Source organism: Notothenia coriiceps, unplaced genomic scaffold (genome assembly GCF_000735185.1).
Source record: "Notothenia coriiceps isolate Sejong01 unplaced genomic scaffold, NC01 NC01_scaffold00026094, whole genome shotgun sequence".
Classification (NCBI taxonomy): domain Eukaryota; kingdom Metazoa; phylum Chordata; class Actinopteri; order Perciformes; family Nototheniidae; genus Notothenia; species Notothenia coriiceps.
Window position 1 is genome coordinate 297,760 of NW_011358795.1, and position 18,260 is coordinate 316,019.

Consider the following 18,260-nt stretch of genomic DNA (forward strand, 5'->3'; position numbering starts at 1 on the left):
GTGTGTGAGCACTGTGCTGCCTTTCTCATCATTGCCCAGCCTCTTCATCAGGAAGTGATGGTGGGGGGTCAGGCCTCATTTAATCAAGGAGAAAATGTCAACTCCCATTAACTTAATTAATCCAACGCTGGAGAAAGAGAAGCTGAAAGAAACCTGTGTGTGTGTGTGTGTGTGTGTGTGTGTGTGTGTGTGTGTGTGTGTGTGTGTGTGTGTGTGTGTGTGTGTGTGTGTGTGTGTGTGTTAATGTAGGTCTGTGAGAAAATAACCTTTATAAGCCATAATCATGAAGGGATTTATCCAATGAACTAAAGAGGGACACTTTAAATGATGTAACTTGCACAGATGCAGTAATGACTTAATGGAAACAACACTGAAAGGGAATTCATTTATAATATTTTTCACCTATAGATGAATCCGAGCTGTAGGCAGAAGTAAACAATCCACCATTCACCTTGCCCGCACATCACTTATACAACCCTGAACACTTTGTATAGCGCTGTCATATAATGCATGCAAATGATTTCACTTGTATGCCAATACATCTAACCAAGAGATCCATTAGAACCTTTTACATGTTGAAAATATAATCATCAAATTATATGTTCAATAAGTTCTTGGTCCCCCAAACTGAGACTTTAGAAAAGTGTTCCTTCTGTTTTAATTAAATGATTAATTAATTTGAATGAAATCCTCAATTCATGGTGGCTTTAGTTGCAGCACTGCACTTCAAATCCAGACTGTGCAGGTCAGACAGAATCAATAGGTTAATTTTGTTTTATCCCCAAAGCCTGTGTCGAAGCTAATTTCAAACTAGAGAAGGTTGACACTTGAAAACCTTCACATTCACACAGACAGAGGGGGCGACTGGTTCCATACATCTCTGCTTTCACTCTCAGTACAAATGTGTTTTTAGACCTTTCAGTAAGTGCTGCTGCATTGGAGAACACCACACATAAATAATCCATCAGGCTTGAAGGAGGTCAGACAATAACAATGTAGAGGTGTTCAAAACAAAACGAGGCAACTCATTCCAACACTCAGAAGATGCTTAAATATTGCAGGTAACACAAACAGGAAAGCTAAATTCAATTAGGGTCATCTAAAAAAAGACAACATACATTATATCAAATACATCCAAAAGCACTAAAATGGATTCATACAGTATACTGTATATGGATTATGTGTTTTCAGCAGTGATTCATTTTCTTTAAAGTGAATACGTTACTGTCAGCATGCCCTTCCTAAAATGTATGAATATTTGAAATAATATGAAAATAAGCGATTACAAGCTAAATCAGGTTCATCCGTGTTTAATCTCAATTATACTTGCTGAACCTCAGTGTCTAATATTGGATAGAATGTGTAGTCTAAATGTACCCTCACTATTCATGGTTTTACCTTATTGGTCTAATGCTATTCAGCCTGTTCATACAACATAATTAACCACCAATGTGTCAGTCAAGCTTTGAACTCTTCGGTTCCTTTTATCTCCCACCTACAAAACCGATCTTGATCTTTTCACCTTCTTTGTTCAATAATTCCCTTTTTCTCAAGATATCTTACACTTTTATCATTCCAGCTTGTTCGTCAAAGAAATGAAGTAAACTAAAATTCATACATTGCATTAAGCGTGTTCAAACATTGGAAAACACGGCAATGGACGCATTCTTTCACACTCTAAATCATAAAGCTTTCTTTAAAAAACAAGAATGATGAAGCTTTAGCACGGTGGCTAAGAAATATCTCCTTTGACCACGGTTTATGTAGCACTCTGTTGCTTATCTCACACCAGCTCATCAACCAGGACTTCCCCTCTCTCTCACCGACTTTAATGTCCTGCTGCTGACACACAAATCCCTTCATGCCGCTGCACCCATTTCATTTCCAGAGCCCCTCCTCCTCTGTCTCCTCCTCTGGCCGCTACTCTGTCCCCAAATCACCCTGCTTCTGGAATGCACCACCCCTCTCCATCTGTGCTGCCAGCGCTATCGATTGTATTGAACTGTTGCTGTCAAATGAAAAATGGCCTCGTGTTGGAATTGATAAAGTAGGCAAAAATAGCCGAAAAGGACAAAAAACAGATGTGTGAATAATTGCATCAATGAAGGATGAATGTGCAATATCGGATTTATAGTTGAGCTGTGATAGTGTTCACAGAGCAATACAAATATTCCTACAGAGGGTTCCAGCGAGGTCCACATCTAAATGAACCTTTAGGAACATATTAAATATATAGTTTAAAGATCCCTACGCTCATGACGTAGCTATGAAACATGCAAATCGATAATTGTCTTATACACAATTTCCTACTCATTTAGAAAGAAACAGTCTTTGACACAACACCAGCAAAGAAACCTGAAGACTCCAGAGCAGCGTGGAGCTGTCAGTGTGCATTGACATAGTGAAAGATTTGACCGGAAACATACAGGTTTTGAATGTAAACCAGACCCTTTAGTACCCTTTACCTCTACCAGACAATCCCACTTATATTTGTATGCATCCAGAGCAGTAACACGAACAAACAACAGATACCAAATGCCAACTAAACTTTCTGGTCTGATGTGTCTGCTAGTTGCAGATTATGATGCATTATTTGTGTCCCATTTTTCTTCCAAAGGAAGAAACAGAGAAGACGCAAAAAACGAATCAAGGCCAGGTTGAACATTACAAAGACGTGCTTCCACTTCTTATGTGTTTAACAATATATTCATCAACACGGTTAACAATCGTTTCTATCTTTGTCCCTCACAGAAAAGCCTTTTTCGGTGGAGCTGAGCTGCGGGGCGGGGCCCAGTCATGTAGTGTTGGAGCCAGGTTCGCCCCTCCTGCTGGACTGCAAGCTTGGGGCCACTGAGACACCTTTCAATGTCACCTGGTTTCAGGATGGCCAGCGCCTGCCTCTGGAGGGGGGGGGCTTCCTGCAGTATTTGGCCAACGGATCCCTCCTCCTGCTGCCGACCTCTAAGGAGGGCCAGTCCCCCCACCAGGGAGTGGAGGGGGGCTACAGCTGTGTGACTGCTAGCGCCCTCGGAGCCCTGACCAGCCGGACTGTGAATGTTCTCCTTGCAAGTAAGTCTCCAGCAGTTACAGGGCTGTCATATGCTCATCCATGACAATGAACATGTATCAAAATCAATGCATTTGGAGCATTGATAAAGCTACAGTGATTTGTCTAGAGTTTACTGCTTTGGGCTCCAATCCCAAAGTTTAAAAAGTGCATTGATAGATGGATAGAAAGTTCAACAAACGTTCTTACCATAGCTGCCTTAGAGATAAAAAGTTTAATAGAGTAGAACGGAAACTATTAGTTAATCTACACAAAATAAACCCATCCGATAATGGAATGATAATTTAGTAATTTCTTTAAATAGCAAAGCCCTAATTTGAATGGATCCAGCCTCAAATGTGGATGTTTTCTGCTTGTTGGAGTCCTCTATGATGGTGAATTGCGATCGTATTTGGTTGCATTTGCCCCCTTGGTTGGGCGAAACAAGAGTTTTGGGGAGGTCACCATTGGCTCTCGGAAAATGTGGTGGATATACATAGCTCACTATTTTCTGCCACTTTGTTGATAGACACTAAAGGGAAAGCTACAAAATGTGTTTTTGAGTTTAAATTAAGTTCTTCTTCCACCATGGTGATTATATCATGAAAATACAGTTACTTTTTGTGTTGTGGGGCATCTGTTTTTCTTGGCAGTAAAAATGCTTAACATTTCATGAAGAGGTAGGTCGCACTGTCCCTTATGTAATGGAGGAATATTGGTTGGATTCATTTATCCATTTAGAGTTCAGTATGCAAACACACACAAGCAATGTGATTTGTCAGATTTGTCAAGGGATTTCTCTTGCGTCGATGGAGATGAACTTGGTTCTACTGCGCCTCAGATAGGAGACTTATCCTCTGATTGAGTACTAGCAAGTGTCCTGGGAGTAAGTACACTTTTAAACATGAGTCGGTTAAAAGGCAGGAGGAAAACTGAGCGGAAATGAAAGAAATGTACAGGAAGATCCAAGGAGGCCTCTTTCTCTCACACTCTTTAAGTGGTCATCTTTATTTAGTCATTAGCTTTGTATAAAATGAGACAGTGCTCTTTGTGGGTGCCCCTGCTTTTGTCAGCTGTCACATGCCTATTTATGAGGATCTCTTGTTTGAGGAATAAAAAAGGAGTAAAGGAGGCGAAGGGGGGATGAGGGATGAATGGTGAGAAGGCAGAAAAGACTGAAGAGAGTTTGTGGTGATGGTGAAAGGAAAGGCTTCAGACACCATTAAGAATGACCTTCGTGTGTGTGTGTGTGTGTGTGTGTGTGTGTGTGTGTGTGTGTGTGTGTGTGTGTGTGTGTGTGTGTGTGTGCATAAGAGTGTGGCGTTTGAATTAAATCAGCAGCGAAGGCCTATGAAATGGATGTGACCAGGAGGTCGAAGCTGAACTGCTCCAACGTTGACATTGAGCGGACATTCTCATTTCCTACTGTGTCTTCTCCAGCAGAAATGAGACTGGAGAGGGAACGTAGCAGAGATCACATCTGTGAAAACACATTACGAAACCCACCTGCTCCAGTTTCCCTGTCGCAGTATATGATGCGTGTGGCCTTGTATAAAAGCATGTAAATGTGTTGGGAAAGGAAAGACACAGTGAAAAAGGCTGGCTCACTCATTAGATACGGACAAACAGGAATTCAAAATCCAACTCGCTCTTTTCTCGGCAAAATGCCAGAGGAGGCACACAGTGTGCACATTACATTTCCCAAACACATCCACGGGTAAACGCTGATGCAGGAGAAAAAGCAGCTTTTAATGTTAATCAGACCAATTAACCTTTCTCATTATGGGGCTGCTGAGGTGAATGTTGGTATATCCTAATTCAGACCAGCTTTTGCAAGTCATTACTGTCAAATAGCTGATGACATAATTATAATAAAGGTTGCGCTCTCGATAATAAACAACCTGTGTACTTTATACGTTTATACATTGTGGGGTTTTCATCACGGTGTATCCCTGTTTTTTATTTAAAACTAACGTGAGGGTCATGATTTTAGTAAAAACATACAATCGTCATTTCAAATCTATGCAAGCCATGGCTTCGAAAGATGAAAATATGAGGAGCGGTAGTTCAGGAACATCTAACAATATAATCAAATGTACCGGCTGAAACATTTTACAAAAAGTACAACAGGTTTGTTAGAAATAGCTTTCATTTTTTACGTATGATGAATAGATCCTACGGTCAGAGTTTAGCCACTTAACAAAGCTTCAAAGGGCAGCAAAATGTCATACCACACATGTTTCGCAGTTGCTGTTACAAATATCTGTTGAGGCTAGGGGCACGCTTTATGGGTTTTCATGGCCTGAAAGCTGGGTAGCAGAGGGGTCACGGGGGGAATTATCTGTTGCACAAGGGGAGGGGAAAAACGCTGCAATCTGATAGCTGTGGGGCCAAAGAGTGGGGCATAGATAGAGGGACAGACAAAGACAGAGAACAAGTCTGGGGTAAAGTCAGGGGCAGGGGGGAGGGAGAAGCAATGAAAAAGAGAAATGAGAGTGAGTAAATACATATGTGGGGACCTTTTTATGTAGTGCATTGAATTGTTAGACACTTTTCATAGAGCAGTGCCCAGGGAGCTGCCTCAAAATGTTTTTTCTAAAGACCTTGTTGCTAGGAAATAATTGGATATGTTTTTTTACCCTTTGACTTGATATGTCACCTTTTGTTGGGAGTGTTACTTTGAAAAACAGCAAGGTGCCGGGCGCTTCTCTCATGGAATTTCATTGCGGGGGGGCTTACATAGATTCCTGATAAAGACTAATATGATTATGCCTCGACAGAGAGGAGGTTGAAGTCCTGCCAGTCGCCATTGTTCCATCACAGCATGGGCAAAGTGTCTTCTCCAAACACCGCCCGCCTCCTTTGTGCTAAAGTTTTCTCATCTGCACTCTGGCTGATCAGCTGTTGTTTACCATAGAATCAGGTTTATTGCCAAGTAGGTTTACGCATACAAGCAAGCATTTGTTTGAGTCCATGCATTACACAAACACAATAAGAGGAATTAAGGTGTAAAAAAGAGCAACAACATATTTTAAAATCGCTATCAAACAAAAAATCCAGACGTAAAAGTATAAAAACAAATGTTTGCACATTTTATGAATATACAAAAAGATAAGTCCCATTTAAAACTTAATCCAAGAATAAAAAGTTGCAGGTTATCAGAAATTAAGGTGTCAGAGCTGTGCAGTTTGAAAAGAGGTAGCAATTGAACAGGAATGTGGAAAATATAAAAAGGAATGTGAATTTACAGTATGGAATATGATCCGCCACACACACATACAGCCTCACACACACTAACACACTTCGTCACACTGACAATCATATGCTCACAGTCATCCAGTAATGTTATCACATGCAGTTCTGTACAGGCATCAAAGAACACACTTGAGTCAACACTGAGGTACAAGTAGCTCGGCACACATGTACTCAAATGTACACGTGTGCACTCACACACACACACACACACACACACACACACACACACACACACACACACACACACACACACACACACACACACACACACACACACACACACACACACACACACACACACACACACAGCTGGCACCCTGTCAGGCTCTCTGGCAGTGGTTCAGTTGGTGTGTTTACATGAGGGCATCCTGCTGTGTAATGGCTATATGTGGCGGCGGTTAATCATCAACTATTCCTGCAAAAACTTGCAACGCAACAATCACTGCAAGTGTTTCTGAGATGAATCAAATGTTTTCTGCTGCTATGGCCAGCCTCTGTGAACTGAAACGTTCTCCCAGCACAGTAGGAAAACACAGATGGCCAGTTTGTTGACATGACCAACAGTTGGTGTGAAAGGGTTAGGGTAATCATGCATAGTCTCCTCGAGCTTACAGTGGTTCAGAAAAGAAAGCTTGTTAAAAGATGCGGGATTGCTTGAAAACTTGATACAGTCTTGTTATTGGTTGCAAGTTTGAAAGTACCCCAGTTTGAACATTTGTGGAGTTTAATATCTCAACAATATTTGCTGTGTTGCCATGAGACTTCAGACATTCATGCCACCCTTTAAATAAATGATACGATCTCTTAACGTTTCTACTGGTGCTATTGTCAGGTCAGAATTTAACTTTGTCTGATGGTTCGGTTTATTTCCCTCAGCTGTGCTTTTTTTTCTTTGCTAATTAGCAAATGTTAGCATGCCACCTGCTGAAATAGGATGGTTTAATCATGTACTTATAACTGCTCAACATCTGCATGTTAGCATTGTCAATGAGAGTCTACAACCGCATTTAGCACATTACACCAATGTGCCATAGTACAGTCTCACAGCTGCACTCTGCAGACTCTAAGCTTTGTTTACTTGAATTTCAGTGGACTGCAAGACATCATGGCTCATTTACATGGCTTGGTCCTAACTAGAGTAACCCAAAAGAAAGAGCATTAAAGAAACGCTTCCAGAATCACTTGGATTCAGAGTAGTAAACAATTTACGTGTAACCTCTAAGTAAGATCTAATCTTTCGGCAAAAGGCCTATGCAATCTGTTTAAACTATAACAGATTAGTCCTTCTTGCAAGTTATGTTTCTGTATGTAACACAGCTGGATAATCTTTACCTGTGTTCATGCTGTGCAAATCTGGTGTGAATCAGTTCTGCGATTAGCCCCACATGAGGAAATATGTTACAGAACAACATAAAGGAAACACTAAGCATGACTGATAACAAAGCACTTTATTCTATATACTTTAAACCACTCCACTTTTCTTTGGTACATTTCCTGGAGCACATGTATGTATGGAAAGATTTACAGTCTTCATGTTGGCAATGTTAGTTTTTCTGCCACTTATACATATATAGTGTCTTTTCTAGTTATATATCATCTGGGATTTGGAGTCTCCTTCTGTTACCTCCCTGCTTTCTTCCAGCCTCTTGTTGCTTTCTCTGTCTTCTTTCTCCGCACTCTCCTTTCATCCACCCCCCACTCTCTACTCTTCAGTCAGAGCTGCAGGCCAGTGACTGGGACAGCCAACCAGTTTTGTTCTCTTCTCCAGCAGCCTGTTGGGGTCAGAGGCCCTCAGACAGCGCTCACTGCTGCCCCCTGGTGCTGGGTATTATCTACAGGAGGAGGCTCTTCCCATGCTGTGAATGTGTTGATGATGTGAAAGTTGGAGCTCTGCCAAGACTCAACCTGGAGAGAGAAATAAGCTAGCCAAGCCTGATTAAATCCCCAAATTTCTCCTAATCAGGACATTCAAGGGTATTTAAAAGGTCTGAACGAGTCTATAATTAAATTACAAAATGGAAAACGGTACCTTTTTAAAATCCCTAAAATGGACTGATTGTTAACCTAATTATGCTGGTTTTAAAATAAACCAATTAAAATGAAGAATCTCCAATAAATGTTATATTTTAAACCACATTTTGAATGGGATAATTGGTCTCAATTAGGTTGAACACACAATTAATGTAGAGCCCCTTCCATGACCACATTGGCTTTGCAGCCCATTTAATTGTATGTACTTGGTGTGTGTGTGTGTGTGTGTGTGTGTGTGTGTGTGTGTGTGTGTGTGTGTGTGTGTGTGTGTGTGTGTGTGTGTGTGTGTGTGTGTGTGTGTGTGTGTGTGTGTGTGTGTGTAATCTCCATGTGGATTCTGATGGAAACAGAGCTGTCCAACAACTGTGGACCAAACCTTCACAAAAACACTGTCTGTCTCATCTTGTGTGACCTACTTTAAACACTGTAGTCCGTGTCCTACAGGTAGACAACATGACACACATAAGTCAGACCAATACAAATATGTCACTTGCTGGAACAGTAATTTAGAGATGGGCTCCTTTTTGTCTGTCTTTTGGGAAATCAACAGCTCTGCGTGCGTTGATAGATACTGTACCCCCCTGACCTCTATCCCCTCTCTACCCCCCAGGTCTGTCTAAGTTTCATCAGGAGCCATCGCCCCACACAGTGCCCGCTGGGGGGGCTGCTCGCTTTGAGTGCCAGATTGAGGGAGTACCCACACCTGTTATTACCTGGGAGAAAGACACAGTGGCCGTCCCTGAGGAGACAAGGTGACCCTTTTATTTGTTTTTGTCCTTCACCTTCTTCCTTTTCCATATTCTCTACTCTGATCTCATTTTTTAACAACATATCAATGAATAACTGATGTGATTACTCAGGTTTGTTTCAATTAATTTGAGTGCATATTCATTTTGTTATTGTTTGTTTTACCTGATACTTTTCCCTTTGTGTGTTCACTCTTTAATATCTTACTGCTGCTGTCCATTACATAATGACATTAAGTCATTCAAATGATTGATATGATAAATCATATGGGACTTGAGTTTCTAGTTCAATTAATTACTATACGATGTAATGATCTATAGTTTACTAAAATGCTTAAACAGTTAAGCCTTAAGTGCTTATTTAATGCAAGCTCAGAGAATGTGATGTGAAGAATACTGTTGTATTAAACTATAGATGGATGTGGCCCTCAACATTTGGTTTAAGGCAGTGCAGAAAAGACTATTCATTGCTACAATATAAAACTGCAACAGTCAAAGTGTTTGCAGTTTGTTTAAATAAATGTTGTCTTTCACAAATGTCGAGAAAGGGAAGTAGACGACACACTTAAAGGTGGGGTAGGTAATTCACTTCAGAAACACTTTTTGTTATATTCCATGGAATGCTCTTAACATCCCGATAGCAATGAAAATATGAAATGCTTTGACAATAAATCCATAAAATAAATCCATCTGTGGAAGCCGTGGCGCTGTAAAAAGCACGACCAATCATCTGAGCCGGCCCGGCTAAAATAACTGGATGGCCTACCTGCCTGTCAGCCTTCCATCGTCCAACTTATCTCGTGCCCTCATTGGTCATGTGCGCGTGCGTGTGTGTTGGAGGAGGGGCTCTGTAAGGAAGTCTGAAGGAAGAGGCAGATTTTTTCGGGTTGTGTATTTTCAAATTGTATCGCACTCGAGCTGGTTTCCCCGAAATTACATACCCCACCTTTTAAATGTGCTTGTTTATCTAGAAAATTTAGTTTTGAGTTTTTGTATGTATTCATTGCAACCCATGTGCTACTGTACATATATATGATTTTACACTGTAATATGTTACTTTAGATTTTCAAGGTTAAAAGGGGAAAGTCTCCTTGTGCAATTGTCTTTCATTCCTCAATGCCACACTCATATTACTGGATGTATGAAGTTGACACTCATTCCAAAAGTGGTTGTTCTGTTTTGGAAACTTTATCCTTTATCCATGACATAGTAGAGAAAGTATTTGAGAATCACCTGTTTGCACCATGAGAAACTGAGTTGCAACTTTGTTTAATACTTTTGAGATTTTCAGCTTCCTTTTGCTTTAATTGAACATTTCCACCAAAGTGCTTCCCCCTGCTGTCTGTACCCAGCTGTGAATGTGACTTTGCTGCAGTCAGAAAACCTCAAAATGTTCCATACTGTACATGCCCGTAATAAGTAGATTAATGAAACATACATGCAAATATTTTAGAGGCGATTCATTACTGTGTTCATCCTTACCTCATCCTTTCTTTGTTTATTCCCCCTGGATCAGACTGTACTAAATTACAAGCGTCAGTGAAGGGGTCAGAGTGCAAGAATTTCAAAAAGCACTTTAAAGTAACCTTGGCAATTCAATGCAAGCTATGGATAATAGCAACAAAGAATGTACATGCAGCGAACTCTAATTTATTATCATGGAAGACTAATTGTGTGGGGTTTGACTGAAGTAGATAAAACATAAACTGCAACTGAACTATTTTCAAAGCAGACCTTTTGCCATTGGTGCAAAGACAGTTTTCAAACAACGGCAGCATTTAATAACGTATTAGGTCAGCTCTTTGTTACTTAGTAATACTAAGATACTAAATAAACGGTGGGGGGAGGGGGAGTGTGGCGCAGTGGGTTGTGTGTAGGTGTTGGGATCAGGGGGTCACAGGTTCAAACCCCACTGCAGTCAGCATGTCGTTGTGTCCCTGAGACACTTCACCCCAAATTGCTCCCGTGGGGATTGCCCACAGTATTGACTATGTAAGTTGCTTTGGATAAAAGCTTCTAACAAGTAACATGTAATAAATGTAATGTAATGTAAATGCCTCTTATTCTTAGTTTTGCTGTTTCCATACTTTCTTTACTGACAGAATATCAAACTATATTGTCAAAATGTGATTTACAATTTTGCAAGGGCATTAGTGAAATTAAGTCTAAATCATTTCAACTACTAAAGCAACCTTGAGCTCAAATAACACTACCGGTACTCTAACAGTTAGAGAAGATACATTTTCAAAATGTACTTCTCTGCTGTCAGCATAGTCTCATTTACAGGGCCATTTAACCATATTGACATTTCAGTGTGACTCTACCGGCTGCAGAGCCTTGGAACTTGTCTCCAGCCTTATTGCAGAGGACTAAGTGCTAATAGCTGCTTCAGCCCTACATGACCTGCAAACAGCTTGCTGCTTATGAGGTCTTATTGGTGGGATGTGCTTCTCCAACCTCAGGCGCTGTTAATGGCCTCTCACAAAGGTGAGGCAAGGAATGGCTGATATATATCACCAGCTTTTTCTCTTTCTGTTCTCTCTCTTGCCTTTCTGCCGTCTCTTACTTTTCTCTTCACGATCATCCCCTTTACATTTCTATTTCTGCCACTCCTCTATCCCCATGTTCTCCTCACCAAGCATTGCTCCTTGTCTTCAGGTTTTTATCTCTACCTTTTCTTTGTTTAGTTGTTCCACCCATTGCCTCTTTATTCTCCCTCTCTTTTTGCTCACCACATCTCCACTCCCTCCCGTCTGAACAGACTACTACTGGTCTTATCCTGGTGGGACTAATAGGCTGTGATAAAGACGATAGGCATCACATTGCCCGCTACCCTGGGGGCCTGTAGTCTGGAACATTACCTCCATAAGAGAGGGAGAAGTGGAGTAGAGAGTATTATTCAAGTAGAATAGTAAATATGAACAGCACATATAAATATTTTACCCAAAAAGATACAAATATATTTTGGAGGGGGGCGTCTTTGTCCAGAAAACAGCTTTCATCTTTATATATATGTGTATTTCAATAACTTTTTATGCTGCATGACTTGTAATTGCAACCCCCTGTTGTAGTATTTGCACACAATAGCCTCTCTCCTGAATAAAGAAGGGTGGGGTCCTGTGAGGACCCAGAAGGATCCCTGCAGAGCTGATCACCATGATGTGTTTTATGCTTCGGGGGCACTAAGCCATTTGTTCAGTTGTTTTTCTTTTTGTCATTCACCTTCTTTCTCTTTCTCACCGTGCCACCTCTCCTCTGTCATGCCCTGTGTGCAACAGGTTCATTTCCCTTCTTAACGGGGTGCTTCATATACTGGAGGTGACCAAGGAGGATGAGGGTGCCTACCGCTGTGTCGCGTCCAATTCTGCCAGGAAGGACATCAGTCATGAAGCCAGGCTCACTGTCACCACAGGTGAGGCCTGTTGTAGAGCTTTAGTGTGTTTGAATAGGCAGCCAGGCCCCGCTGGGAGCTGCCAGCCAACCTCAAATAACCTAATGTGACTTTTTAGGACTAGATGCTTGAAAATGATCTGTCTAGTGCTAAATGAATGGCACTTTATCACCATGTGTTTTGATCAACCCACTGTTTACATTGTTTGTTTGAAACTGTGGTGAAGAACCTTATCTAAAACTGAAAAAAGAAAAACAATTCTGGCAAATATTTTGAAATGGAAAGTTCCACATTACACTTTGTTGATTGCGTTTTGAATCATTGTTGTATGATTTTATAAAAAACATGCCTGTGCAAGCACACTTTAAACTTTCCCTCTTCAGCTGATTTGAATGGGAAAATAAGTAACAATAAGCAGATCAGGTCTTATTTTAGTAGAGGACGCATTATAATAGATTGCATTACAATAAAATACCGTGGCTTTGTACTCGTAGACTCTTTTGTGAGGATTGTGATTCCTCTGAGTAGTCTAAGACTGTAGAAACTTCATTTATACTGTACATTGCAACACAATAGCTGATGCTGCACACATATCAGTGAATAGGGAACATATGGGAAAGTATCTAGACCAATTCTTCTATTCCTTTATTTATAATACAACAGGAAATAGCGAGATATGATGTCTTTAATGTGAGGAAAAACTACCCTTTTCATAAAAGTCCAGCCCACATACATTTTACAGACCTTTGCTATGTGTTCCCTATGCAATGCTTTTTCTATACATGTCCTTCTGATTTCTCATTAAAAGCATTTCTATGATGCAGATCACTTGATGATGTTTTGTATGAGACGCTGCTAAGTGCTGTGCCTTGTTCTTGCCTGTCCTTCAGACTTAATTTCCCTGATACACAAAGATATCAAGAAAACAATGTTGACAGACAGATGTTCTGTACTGCAGGTGTTGACACTTTCAACGTATTCTCCCTTAAGCACCTGTCACAATTATGTGAGCGTTTTTTCATCCACATGACTCACTCTCCCTGTATGGAACAATGGGAGAAGAAAATCAATGTTTCAATTTAGTGACTCAATTTAAACTTGGCACATCCCAAGTTATGCGTTTCAAATACCAAGTTTATTAAGAAGTAAGCGCTTCTGGAAAATAAATATACGTATTTATGGAATAATCACTTCATTGTCTCCCAATAATGTTCATCTAAAACTGCACAACGGATCATTTTGTACCGGCCACAGCAAATTATGTGTCTCACATTACAGAGCCTTTGCCTTTTTTTTTGCAATTTACTTAAATTAAATATAATAGAAATGATATTTATCTTCAAGCCACTGACAAGAAAACAAATCTTAACCTCAAAATGTCAATCGTATGGCAACAAATAAAAGATAAATGTTACAATGTGGAGTAATTATGCCCAAATCAACTAAACAAGAACAACATTAAATGATTGATGCTGTTTACAGAATGAAGGAATATCTTTCAGGACACATTTTTTGACCGTTATGATACAGTTAAAATCCTTCTAAAGCTGCTTGCATCATACAAGGACTTCCATCAGTGGATTACATAGTGCTCTGAATCAGTGAGACTACAGTGAGGTGTGATTTGACCATTAGGCAGCCCACATTAAAGCCATGTCGTATTATCTGCCTCTGCAGCTAGAGATCAATCAACTGTAATCGGCTCCTCTGCGGGAACCATCAGGATGCTTTGAGTCACAGCCTTTGTGTCTTTAAAAAAAAAAAAAGGAGAGAGATGAATTGATAAGGCCGAAGGAAGTGAATCAGATACCACATACTGACTTTTAAAACGCTGTTCCAAGTTTTCAAAAGCCCCCTTCTTCATTTGTATTACTTTTCTCATGCCTGTATCTTCCTTTTAGTACAAATATACAATAGAAGGGAACATATCCTCTTTTCTTTTCGACAGGCGCTATACGGTAAAGATAGTCAAGAGCCTTTTGGAAAAGGAGTTAGGTAGATACAGTACATTTGAATGGAATATCCAACCAGTAAAGATAAGGGGGAGACTACTTAAAGCTCTCTTGAGAGCCATTTCAAGTAACAGATGTCAGATCTCTTTCTTTATTCGCTTCCACTTCAGAGTTCTAGGAATAGGACATCTCAACACCTATAGCCACGCTTTGACGGCATGCTGCTGAGGTGCTCCAGTCCACGTTCTTAACATATAATGTACTCCAGATGCCTTAAACCTCCACTTTATAGTTTCACCTACCTCTTCCTCAGTTTCTACATGCTTAAAAAAATCACCCTTACCCATCATATCCACATAAGACCCCTATGGAGAGGCACCCTGCAGTCCTTTCAAAAGCAGACTGACCCACTTTAAGTCCTATGCATATCCAAGGGTTGCTGTATGTAATCTTAATGATTAATATATAACATGCCCGGCCGTGCTCTGGAGGTTAATAGCAATATGTGCTGCTGAAGTTCAGTCCTACCAAACAGCTGTACCTTGGGGAATGATATGCTCTCAAAATAATAGTCTCTTTTCCCCTCATCCCATAAACAATATGCTTTCATTGGCATCCTTCGTCACTGAAGAGCAGAGAAGAGCCTCAGCTCTGTAATCGAGGTCCTTCTATTAACTGAGTTTAATGGTCTACCTTTTTCTCTCGAAAGAAACTGTATATTGCGTTCTCCTTTTCTCCCTCTCATCCTCATGTTCCAAGCCTTTCTGTGCTTTATCAGGTTTGTGTCAGGTGCCACTAAGTATCATCATGATTTCCTCTAGCGATGTCTACCCTCTTGTTCAAGGTTTACTTACCAGTTTTGTACAATATGTCTACTGTCTGAGATGTTTACTGCAACCTGTACATGAAATGAGATATATGCTCTCACATCAAAACCCCTCTGATAAAGATGTCCTATTCAGGTCTTATCCATTTACAACAACCACTTAGAATGGATGAAGCCTCAACAAGATAGCAATCAGACAACTGCAGAGACTCTTGTTATAATGAAGTGACCTGCTGTGTGAGAAAGAAACACTGTCTCGTGCAAAATACTCACTAAGGAGTTACTGTAAACTCCTGCAAATGCATCTTCAAAAGCTCCTCTGTCTTCCGCCTCAATGAAACTCTAGCTGCTGATCTGGATTATCACCTCCTATTCCCTTTATAGTCCAAACAGTCCATTGTCGGCTTAATCAGTTATGTATCACAATTAGGTATTTGTATCAACTAAAATTAAGCCCCAATATTACTGCGTATCTCATGTGCATTGCTCGATAATAGGAAATGCAAATCATGACATGTTGGGTGTTAACAGCAACCACGTATGCATACTGCCACCCACTGGGCAAGGAATGCCCCTGTGTTACTGAGTAGAAGACTGAGAATTGTGAACCAGTCTTTGATTCGTTCATTACCTTACATTACATTACATTTAGCTGACACTTTTATCCAAAGCGATTTACAATAAGTGCATTCGACCAAGAAGATACAAACTTGAAGAAAACAGGATCTTATAAGCACATCAGGTTTCATAAAGCCAAGACATTTCAAGTGATACTCAACTGGCTTTATATAAACCAGTCCTTTATTAGTATATAAGTGCTGTGTTAATAATTGTATCGCTCGAAGTGGAGTCGAAAGAGATGAGTTTTCAGTCTGCGCCGGAAGATGTGTAAGCGTTCTGCTGTCCTGATGTCAATGGGGAGCTCATTCCACCATTTTGGAGCCAGGATCATAGAATTATCATTTATTATCAAAGTGTTGTTGAGAAATCCATTTCTTACTGCCGTTGTTATACCTAAGAGGGCCTGGAAGTCTCTACATGCTGGGGTTATACAAGGAATAGTTAGAAAAAACAAAAATGGGCAATTATGTTGGATAACTGTTGCCCCACAATAAGGCATCATTTCCATTTGTTCACTCCTTTGGTGAAGGATGGGGGATTCAATAAATAGAAAAAAACTGATTCTGAAGTTGGGACCAGGCTGATAGCATCGATCATTCTGTCAGGTACAATCACAAACATATCTAATTGAGCGGCAGGAGGTAGAGGGGGTCATCAACCAATTGAAATGTTGATGGAGGGAGGCTGTCGCGCAGTGGACTAATGCGTTGGTGTTCGGATCAGGGGGTCACAGGTTCAAACCCCACTGCAGTCAGCATGTCGTTGTGTCCCTGAGACACTTCACCCCAAATTGCTCCTGTGGGGATTGCCCACAGTATTGAGTATGTAAGTTGCTTCGGATAAAAGCGTCTAACATGTAATGTAATTAATTCCTAGCTACTACAGTCAAGTGTTGGCCAAAATACTGACCCCTGAAGTGGCAGCAGTGTGTGAATGTTTGTTAATGTTTATCCTGATGAGGTGGATGCTGACTTATGAATGTAAAATGCACTTTGAGTGGTTACATAGACTAGAAAGGTGCTATCTAAATGTGGTCAATTTCATTTTTTACTGCTACACAACACCAAAGTAAACATTTATATTTTTGTTCTAGGCTCCACTGAAGCTCTGAACGGAGTTGCGATTGTTGCCCCGCCTCAGAATGCATCGGTGGTGCTGGGCCGTCCCGCTGTGATGGAGTGTATGGCACAAGGCCAGCCGAAGCCTCTGGTGTCCTGGAGCAGACAAGGTAACGCTGCCAAATGCTCTTACTCGCTTTTTTTCCCCTCTGGGGTTCCCATCCTGTTTGTTTTTCTTATTTTACGGCATCTGTCGCACTTCCATTATCTGTGCCTCGCTCTCTGGCTATACGTCTCTCACACACAAAGAAAACACATCAAGGCGTCAGGACACAGATTTGTGTATCCTGTGGCTGCAAAGTTGTTGTTTTATTGATGATCGCTGTCTCCTTCTCAACTAGTCCTGTGTTTTTCTACTGTTTTGTGCGCTGAGCCATGCTTTACAGGAGGTGATTAGTCATGTTAATTAATTCATACCTGCTGCTTCTACACACAGAAACACAGTCTTGCTGGGAATGATGTCAAGTTAAACTCTTGGATTCCTTTGTGATGTGATTTGGCAAAATGTCTGACATTTTTGGTTTAGTGCTGCATCTGATTTATTTTTTCCCCATTTAACATATCACTACATATCATTTTCTGTATTGCGTTCAACAACAGCACAAAATGGCGGACAGACGAAATAGAGGTTTATATAGTGTATAGTGAACGGTTTTACACACAGCCTGGGAGTGTGCCAATGCAGACACCTCAGTGAACCTGGAGTAAAAAGTCACAGAGCCACCTGTTGGTAGACTTGTGGGATTACAGGTCAAATCCTCTGCTCCTGAAGTGCTGCCTCTCTTTCTTCTTTGCTGTTTGTAAGGCAACTGAAAGCCTGGACATTGATCTCCACTTTCCTCTGTGTCTAATTCCTGTTATTTTTCATCTTAATGATCTGAGAATGTCCTGTCGTTCTTTGTTACTTGCTTCTTTGATCAGATGGAAAGCCCATTTCTACTGATGTGGTTGTGCTCGCAACGAACCTGGTGATTAGGGACACGAGGCGTCACCATGCCGGCGTCTACGTCTGCCGGGCCAACAAGCCCAAGACCAGAGAATTTGTCATTGCTGCTGCTGAGCTGCATGTGCCTGGTAGGAGACGTGTTGTCATTACTGTATATAATGACATAGTAGAGGTTTCTGTGGACCCTTAAGACACAGAGTAATTGAAGTTCTGATGCTACTATTACTAAAAACGATTTTTATTTAAATGTAAATATTACCTTAAAAGCATTTCCCTTTATTTTATAAAAGGCATATCTAATGCTTTGTGTCATCCCTTTTACATTAAA

General features: G+C 40.7%; 1 protein-coding gene across 1 annotated transcript in view; it reads left to right on the plus strand.

Moving 5' to 3' along the window:
* igdcc4 (immunoglobulin superfamily, DCC subclass, member 4) overlaps positions 1-18,260 on the plus strand; it is a 54,637-nt gene that overhangs the window by 20,716 nt on the left and 15,661 nt on the right. The window contains exons 2-6 of the mRNA XM_010783943.1: positions 2,752-3,069; positions 8,943-9,084; positions 12,357-12,490; positions 16,962-17,096; positions 17,908-18,060. Coding sequence (XP_010782245.1) covers positions 2,752-3,069; positions 8,943-9,084; positions 12,357-12,490; positions 16,962-17,096; positions 17,908-18,060 — 882 coding nt within the window. The remainder of the gene's footprint in view (positions 1-2,751; positions 3,070-8,942; positions 9,085-12,356; positions 12,491-16,961; positions 17,097-17,907; positions 18,061-18,260) is intronic.